The sequence below is a fragment of the Otolemur garnettii genome, unplaced genomic scaffold (assembly GCF_000181295.1).
Source record: "Otolemur garnettii isolate 467f Iridium unplaced genomic scaffold, OtoGar3 scaffold00202, whole genome shotgun sequence".
NCBI classification, from domain to species: Eukaryota; Metazoa; Chordata; class Mammalia; order Primates; family Galagidae; genus Otolemur; species Otolemur garnettii.
In genome coordinates, this window is record NW_003852597.1 from 2,026,736 (window position 1) to 2,036,033 (window position 9,298).

Sequence of the window (9,298 nt, forward strand, 5' to 3'; positions counted from 1 at the left end):
GTGTGCTTTATTCCCATCACTAGGTTATAGGCCCATTAGAACAAGTTTCATATCTTAAACGGTTTTGAGCTCCTCCTCAGTCAATGCCTTGCACAAAATACATACTTAGTAGACACTGTATTGATTGATCCAAAGTCAATTAGTCTCCAACAATATGAACATCTTGTTTCATCATTAATAATTTACTTTACTAAACATTTAGACATAATAGACATGTGAAATGGAGAGAATCACAACTTAATACTTCAAAATATCCCCTTAAGAATCCCCTACTCTTGAAATCTGTTGTTATCTAAGATTATTTGAAAATACTATTTGGTCATAAACTTTTGTATCAGCTTCCTTTAATCCTCTGTTAACTTAAAAAGGTACACCACATAGTTTATCAATCATCACTCCAAAATGTTGTGGGTTTTCATTTTTTTGAGACAGAGTCTTACTATATTGCCCTGGGTAGAGTACCATGTCATCACAGCTCACAGAAATCTCCAACTCCTAGACTTAAGCGATTCTCTTGCCTCAACCTCCCAAATAGCTGGGACCACAGGCACCCACCACAGTGAAGTCTCCCTCTGTTGCCAGGGCTAGAGTACAGTGGTAGTTGTTATAGCTCACAGCAACCTCAAACTCCTGCATTCAAGTGATCCTCCTGCCTCAGCCTCCCAAGTAGGTGGGACTACAGGTATGTGCCAAGATTCCGAGCTCATCTTTCTATTTTCTGTAGAGATGAGGTCTGGATATGTTGCTCAGGATAGTCTTGAACTCCTGGCCTCAAGCATCCTCTGGCCTTGGGCCTTCCAAAGTGCTAGGACTACAACTTCCAGCCACTGCATCCAGCCCCAAAATGATTCTGACTTAGAAACAACCTAATTTGTCATAAGGACCATTTTACTTTCAGTAACCTAGTGTTTTCTTCTACCTTCATGCCCAACTACTTATAGTATAGATTAATTCAAGCTACACTCACATAAAAATTTGTGTATTTTGCTTTCTAAAATAACAGCTGCCTTCATTAGTTCCTCCTTCAGTTAATTACAACGATTCAGTTCTCATGTTTCACTCCCTCACGTGTAGAGATACACAAAAATGAGGTTTATTAAAGAATCATAAAAACGAGCATCTTTGTAAAAATATTCGTTGGACACTCCCTAACCAAACCTGCTTTTCTCACCTCCTCTTGCAAGCAAAGTCATCGAGAAGACAATGGGGAAAAGTGCCAGAAGGAAAGGAAACAAGAAAGCCATACTTTGCCAATGAAATTGACCCGGGTCCCTTTGAACATCTGGTCCCAAATAGAGCAATAAACAATGACAACCATGACCCAGACACTGTTGACTCCCGCTCAGGGTTACTTCTTCCTCCTGCCATAGCGGGGCCTGAATGACAGTGTCCTGGCCTTGAACCAAGGTGCGCAGCGCTGCGGAGGTCTCGCTCAGGGATGACCTCAAACCGCTCGACCCGCGTTCGCCCCATTTTTCCCCCCAGGCCTGGCAACCCCCTACCCAGCCGAGATCATCCAGTGATTGGGCTCCCAGCCCATGGGACAACTGGCCGGTACCCTGACCTTTCCTTCCCTAGCCCCACCTACAGGCTTCGCGCCCCTTCCGGCCCAGAGACCGCGGCCAGCGGGGGAGGGGCAGGGCAGTACGGCGACCGTTAGCTGCGGTGTGCCGTCACGCCCCGAAGCGCACCAGGTAGGCTCTTACCACAGCGGAGAGGGAGACAGGGTGGAGGCGGCACCTGACCCCACATGGGGCGGGAAGGCGGAGGCGGCGACGCAAGCGGCGGCGACAGCCGCGGGGAACCCCGGCGGGCGCCCACGACGCGGTGGGCTTCATGGGCGCCGCCATAGTGGAGACGCAGCGGCGGGAGGGGCTCGCGGCCGCGACCCGGTCGGACGGCCGCGGCCAATGGGTGCGCAGGAGCAGGGCGGGGCGCCGGGCTAGCCAATTCGGAGGCACGCTGCCCGAGTGGGCGGGCGGGCGCGTGCCCGGGCGGCCCAGAGGGCAGAAGAGCCGCGAGTTTTCGCACTCCCTGGGAACGCGGGCTACTGGGGTGTGAGGCTCCCGCGGACGGAGCCGGCCCTGCCTGCCTTGCGCCAGCCCCGACCAGAGCACGCCCGACCATCACGGAAACCTCCATCCCCGGCCTCTGCGGCACAGAGGGCAAAATCTGATCCGGCAGCCGTGAGGATCCAACCACCCAAGTGCCTTTATCTCGCCAGTGCGGGAGCTGAAAGTGCAGGGTGGTCACGGTCATTACACGCCGACGGACACCTCATCATACTCTGTCGTGAGCTCCACCAGCCCACTCCCTGATAAGATCTGATCCGGCAGCCATGAGGACCCAACCACCCAAGTGCCTGTATTCTCGCCAATGCGGGAGCTGAAAGTGTAGGCTGGTCACGGTCATTACACGCCAACGGACACCTCATCATACTGTGTCGTGAGCTCCACCAGCCCACTCCCTGATGTCCAAGGCTTTGGACCTCCGTGGGCCTTGCCCCATCCTGTGGGGTAAGGGAACGGAGGTCCAGGCTCTTATTGCGCATTAACTGCAGGGCCTCTTACGCGTGTCAGGGCCGGCACACGGCCACCCCGCCCCACGTAACCTCCCCAGCTCTCTCCCACTCCTCTCTTATTCCCGCAGCTGAGCCCAGACATCATCCGCCCCGAGCACAATTTTTAACTTAATTACTGGGAGAGGTCAGAGTAAACAGCTGTTGTTATCCTAGGATTCCAGTACAAAGACCCTACCTTGCTAAGGGAAGGAAGTTTTCTCCTGTCAAAAAGTTTATGGGAAGAGGTTGGTCGGCAGATACGGCCTTTGGTTGGAGTCAGACTTCTCAGGCCCGAACCTGGCTACATAGGCAGCCAGTTGGGGAGAGGAGGACAATTTTGTATGATTTGGGAAAGGCCCATACCCTCTGAGTTTCGATTTCCTCAGGGTTATTATGTTGACCAAAATGAGAAAAGTGCAAAGTTCCTTGAAAAATGGCCAGCTGTTGAGTAAGAATTTTGCTGGGATTAGACCAGGCATCCAACCTTGCAGGTCTTCCAGCAAGGTTGGGGGACACTGGGGCCATTGAGAGAGACAGGGAGGTCTGAGATCCTGTGGAGAAAGACTGGGGAAATGCTCCAAAGATGTGTCCTCCTGGGGTTCAATCACCAATACACTAAAGCCTGACTGCCCAGCCTCTTGGGAATTTCTGTGCAGGGCAAAGAGGTCAACCTTACTTTCTTGGCCCTAGGAGAGAAATAGCACATAAAAGCATCTTTGAAACCTGTTCCTCCCCCCCATTTCCTACAATAAGATACCAAAGAGCAACTCCCTTCTGACATAGGGACACAAGGAAGCACTGAGGATAGCTGAGCTGACAGAAGCCTGTCCTGCACCAGGACAGAACCTTACATTATCTAGTTGTCCAACAGCCAGCTGGAACAGGTCTGCTACACCCATGTCCTGCCCCTATTCATTGCCCCCTCTCTGCCTGTGGCCGCCCAGCCTTAGGCCCCTTTTCAACTTCAGGGGCCCAGGTGAAAAGTACTGGATCTCTCTCCAGGAAAGCTTCTCACCAACCTCATATAGCTCTGAACAGCTTCAAGACCCCACAGGGGCTGAGTCCCTTATTCTTAACTCCTAAAATGCACTCCCTCCTTCAAACTGGTTCCAAAATTTGTACAGAACACAAGTGGTGGCGTAGAACACAAGTGGTGGCGTGGACCTCAGCCAGTCAATGAAAATACATCAAATGACAGCTTGGATTCTGTTGAGAGAATTCAGCAGTCTATTAATCTCCTCCTGCCCATCTCTCAGGCAGGGGATGCAATGCAGAGACATTTCCATAGCCAGAAATGTCCTTGTTCCATTAGGTCCCACCATGCTTGGCCTAATAAAGAGCTTAACAAATTACAACAATTGAGAATCAGTAATGCTTTAAAAAAAAAAAAAAAGCTTCACAAGAGACCCATCTCCTTGGAACAGCTTTGAACATCCTTACGGATTTGTAAAATACTCAGCCCTGTCCCAGAGTCTGAAACTCTAGATACACCCACAGCCTGACCCTGGGCTACTTGCTACTTGACCTCCTTAGGGCAGAGACAGCCAATCCTCTGCTCAACAAATTTTATTGCTAAGGACAAGGTGATGCACCAGTTTTCAAAATAATTTGGTTTATAGCGTTCATACGTAACAAAAAAGGGGGAAGTATTATAAATTTGATTCTTGTATATACAGGGTATAAGTGTGAAGCCCTGCAATCCTGGGCCAGGCAAACAAATTCATGAGGAGCAAAAACCTGTTTAACCCCTTCAGTGTTGCCCTCTAGTCCCACCCCCACCCCCAAATCAGCTCCCTCCCCCTACTAGTGGGCCTCCAATGGCCCCAGTTACTTCAACCTAACCCTCCCAGCCCCTGCATGATTACAATATTCTGTCGATAGAATCACCCACCAGGCTCTGCCTGCTACCATCATTAAAATCCCCACCCACACGCGCTAATACTGTGCCACAGGGGCTCTGTGCCTAGTGTTGTGGGCACACACCCATCTTATCCCTATGTGCTCTTCAAGGGAAGACAAAGAGATGGCATCAACTCCTTAGCATCTCAATACTGCAGCTCTGCCAGCTCTCTCTTGAGGCTGTTCCAGACCTGGACAGATGCCACACCTACCACCAGCCAAACCCCAGGGGCCTTTACTCAGCTCAGCTGAGGGCAGAATTTCACATTTTGGTTGCCCTGCATAGGCAAGGAAGAAAGTAAAGGCCAGGGGCTGGCAAAAACTGGTCCAGACCAAACATACAAACACACACGCACGCACTCACACATGCACACAACACACATAAATACAAAAGTGAGCATGGGGGCAGGCACCAGCATCTCTGCCCAGTCAATACAGGTGACTATTAGGAAGCTAAGTCCTAGACCAGGAACAGGGTGATCAGTCTGGCCAGCACAGCAGACCCCTTTTATAGAGTGGGGCCAGTGCAACCACAGGATTCCAGTGCTCAGCCCCTCAGTTGCTGTCATGTGTCCAAAAAACGGCTTGTCCTTTATAGCGGAATGCGATGAGGGTGGGGTGAGAAGATGATGGGGTCAGTTATTTCATTCCTTTTCTTTTTACAACTTCACTATTAGAGACTTTAGAGTTCCAAATGTCTGCTGTGCTGTGGAACCCCAGAGTGCATTCGCCTTGATGGCTGGGAATCTGTTGGACCCTGGAAGCACCTACTCCATGATGGCCCGGTATAGTGCAGGCTCGATATAATCTTCCCGGTATCTTGAGTTGATAACTCGTTGCCGTTTCTTTTCTTGCTTAACCTCTTTCTCTGTGAAAATCTCATTGAAGCGCATGTCTGAGGCTACCGACTATGAGAGAATAAGCCAAAGAATCACTTTATGGTCACCTACCCCAAGAAAAACACAAAGGGACACATCTGCCTTGTTCCCTCCCTCCAAGAAAAGAACCAAGGGCACAGAGAAAACATACACTCACCAGTCTAGACTTGACTCTCTTGGGAAGCTCTTCATCCAGCGTATATACATCATCTCTCTTAACTACAAGCTGTGAGCCATCCTCAAACTCCACCTACCAAGGAAGCAAAGACCTTTGGCTAGGAAATCTTTACCATGTACCATGGCAATTCCCTGCAGCAAAGTTCTCTCAAGAGCAGACTCAGCTCTGGCCCAACAGACTGCAATGAATTAATTACATACCCCCTACTACCTCACAAGAACCTGTGGCTACCTGGTACATTTGGATGGGATGGGAGGCCACAAACTTGGCTCCATAGACTTGGCCATCTGTCCATCTCACTTGGACCACTTCCCCTTCAGCAGGAGGACCCAACTGGAGACAGTCCTGGCTCTAAGGAAACAACAAGGAAGGAGAATGAATGAAAGTCCACTTCAACACAATGGTAACTGCCATCTACAAAGAGAACAAGGAACCAGGAGAAAATTCCTGCCCAATACTCCAAGTAAGTCAGCTCTCTCTGGGCTGAAAGATGCAATAAAGCCTCACTTGCTAAGTCAAAGTCTGCCCCACATCTCCATCCCCTGCTGCTTCTAGGTGACAAAAAAGAACTGCTATAATTATTTACTAAACATAGAGATAGGTGCCATAATCTAGAGTCGTTCTTGCATTCCCTCAACACTTCCTCTAAGGGTTCCTAGGGTTCTGCTACACAGAAATGCTACAATAATACTCAAAATGTGTTGTTCATAAGATAGGTATAAAAAGAAAATATCACCTACCATGGGATTTGGCAAAGGACTTTAGAACTTACACTCCTTCCAAAGTGGGTAGGTATCCTAAGGTGAGTCCTCACCTTAACAAAGAGTTTATGTATGTAGTGTGAAGTCATATACATGCACGCTGGTTGAATGAAAGGTCTGATGGGTAGATGTGAAAGGGACCTTAAGGACATGGCTTAGAAAAGTACACATGGGAGAGAACAGCAAGTCTAAAAGGATGTGGATATTCACAATGCTCTTACACTACATGACAAGAACTCTGTCCTGTCCTCTCCTCCCATCTGCCAACTCATTTATTGAGCAAAAACAGTTCTATACTATATTGCCAATTCATTTCCTAAGTAGGTCATCAATAAATATATTTTGTATCAATCTAACAATTAAGGTGAAACTACAGCACCCCTCTAAATCTGTGATAGAAGTTTTAGCTAGCCAAAATGTGCCCTTTAATAAATCACTTAGGTTCTCTACAGTTCAGTTCTACATCTTATAATAGCAGTTCTCAAACAGTAGATCAGGAACCTTTGAAGGGTTCCTAAGGCCCTTTCAGAAAGCATGTGAGGCCAAGACTATTTCCATAAATAGTCCTAGTTAAACACTAGGCTTCCCCCCCCCCCCGACTTCTTTTTTGAGACAGAGTCTCAACTATGTCACCCTTAGTAGAGTGCCGTGGCGTCACAGCTCACAGCAACCTCAAACTCCTGAGCTCAAGCAGTTCTATTGCCTCAGACTCCCAAGTAGCTGGGACCGCAGGCACCCACCACAATGCCTGGCTATTTTTTTGTTGCAGCTGTCACTGTTGTTCAGCTGGCCCGGGCCGGGTTTGAACCCACCACCTTCAGTGTACATGGCCGATGCTATAACCACTGCCATATCCACATAACCCTAGGATTGGGTCCAGGCAGCGTCTCTAGTGTCTCAAGGAGCACTGAGCCAAACACTAGGCTTTTTCACCGTGCAGATATCCGTAGTGCTGGTACCAAATCTATGATGGGTTCAACTGCTGGCGCATGAGCACAAATCAAAGCACTGGCCCCAAGTTCTGCTTATTGTTACTCCATTTTCACCATTGTGCACTCACAATTGGGGGCCAGGGGAGCAAAACCCCAGTTTCACATAACAATGTCCCTTGATGGAGCAGGAAAGGTTATTAATTTGGTTAAACATTAATCACTAAGTACACATGTAAGTACTGATAAGACACTCTGGCTACAGACCAAGGTATTATGGTGCTTGTCTTGAGAGGAAAAACACCCATGTAACAGTTTGAATTGTGAGTACACTAGCTTCTTTTAGCATGGAACAACAGTTTTTATTTGAAAGAAATGACTGACTGGGGATTTGGAACTTCTTGAAAATGAAGTAAAGCCTCTCGCTTCAAGGAAAACAAGAATCAGTATCTACTGCCAATAATAAAATTCATACTTTAAAGCTAAAATTGGAATTTGAGAAAAGTTGCATTCACCACTGTGAGCTTGAAGCTATCTAAAATCTATAAGTTTTTGAATGAGATTAGTGAAATGGGGTGTCTAATGCATGAAGATTTTCTAAATAACCACTATATAATGTTATAAAATCATGCATTAAGTGGAAAATCCATTCTATGTATAAGGCAGATTGATGGATTTTAATGTAACGGAGTATAAAAAGTTCACTGACATGCTTTCAGATTCCACACTGCAACTAACTTCTAAGAAACTGCCACTTGTTGACTTTAGGTGGAATATGAGAGGAGAATAATCACAATTATCTGAAAGGCTGTGAAAATACTTCTCCCCAATTCCAATTACGTATCACTGTGAGGCTGAATTTTCTTCCTGTAGTTTAACCAAAACAGTATATTAAATATATTAAATAAAGAAATGACATAAAAGAAATATGCAAAATTATAGAAAATGGCATTCTTCTCATTGTTTTTATTTCAATAGTTACTTTTTATATTAAAAATAGATTATTTTAGGCTTGGCGCCTGTGGCTCAAGCGGCTAAGGCGCCAGCCACATACACCTAAGGTGGCGGGTTCGAATCCCCAGCCCAGGCCCGCCAAACAACAATGATGGCTGCAACCAAAAAAAAATGGCCAGGCGTTGTGGCGGGCGCCTGTAGTCCCAGCTACTTGGGAGGCTGAGGCAGGAGACTCGCTTGAGCCCAGGAGTTGGAGGTTGCTGTGAGCGTGATGCCATGGCACTCTACCCAGGGGGACAGCTTGAGGCTCCGTCTCAAAAAAAAAAAAAAAAAATTATTTTAAATTTAGCCTCAGTTTTAATTTCTCAAAGAGTAAATACTGATTAAATATAATCCATAAAAACACATACTCTTTGTGGTCTTCAATAACTTTTGAAAACAGGATCCCTAAGATCACTGTTCCATAAATTAAGAGATGTGTTTCCCCAAAATAAGACACTGTCTTATATTTATTTTTCTCAAGAAGACATACTAGGGCTTATTTTCAGGAAATGTCTTATTTTTTATTAAGTATGATACAACAATCTACATTTATTGGCTCAGCACCTGTGACTCAAGTGGCTAAGGTGCCAGCCACATACACCTAAGGTGGTGGGTTCGAATCTAGCCCAGGCCCACCAAACAACAACGATGGCTGCAACCAAAAAAAATAACCAGGTGTTGTGGTGGGCGCCTGTGGTCCCAGCTACTTGGGAGGCAAAGGCAGGAGACTCGCTCTAGCCCAGGAGTTGGAGGTGGCTGTGAGCTGTGATACCACAGCACTCTACCCAGGGGGACAGCTTAAGGCTCTGTCTCAAAAAAAAAAAAAAAAAAATCTACATTTATTCAAATACAGTTAAGTCAGGCAGCGCCTATGGCTCAGTGAGTAGGGCACCAGCCCCATATACCAAGGGTGGCAGGTTCAAACCCAGCCCCGGCCAAACTGCAACAACAACAAAAAAAGCCGGGTGTTGTAGCAGGTGCCTGTAGTTCCAGCTACTCGGGAGGCTGAGGCAAGAGAATCGCCTAAGCCTAAGGAGTAGGAGGTTGCTGTGAGCTGTGAGAATAAGTGAAACTCTGTCTCAAAAAAAAAAAAAAAA

The 9,298-nt window shown here is 47.1% G+C and overlaps 1 protein-coding gene across 2 annotated transcripts in view; it reads right to left on the reverse strand.

Moving 5' to 3' along the window:
• Nucleotides 1-4,108: 4,108 nt before the first annotated feature.
• Nucleotides 4,109-9,298, reverse strand: part of KDM4A (lysine demethylase 4A) — a 67,551-nt gene continuing 62,361 nt past the window's right edge. For both annotated transcript variants that reach the window (XM_023507733.1, XM_012812351.2), the window contains exons 20-22: nucleotides 5,747-5,866; nucleotides 5,495-5,587; nucleotides 4,109-5,367 (exon numbers count right to left, since the gene is read on the reverse strand). In XM_023507733.1, the coding sequence (XP_023363501.1) occupies nucleotides 5,227-5,367; nucleotides 5,495-5,587; nucleotides 5,747-5,866 (354 nt within the window). In that variant the 3' untranslated portion in view covers nucleotides 4,109-5,226. The remainder of the gene's footprint in view (nucleotides 5,368-5,494; nucleotides 5,588-5,746; nucleotides 5,867-9,298) is intronic.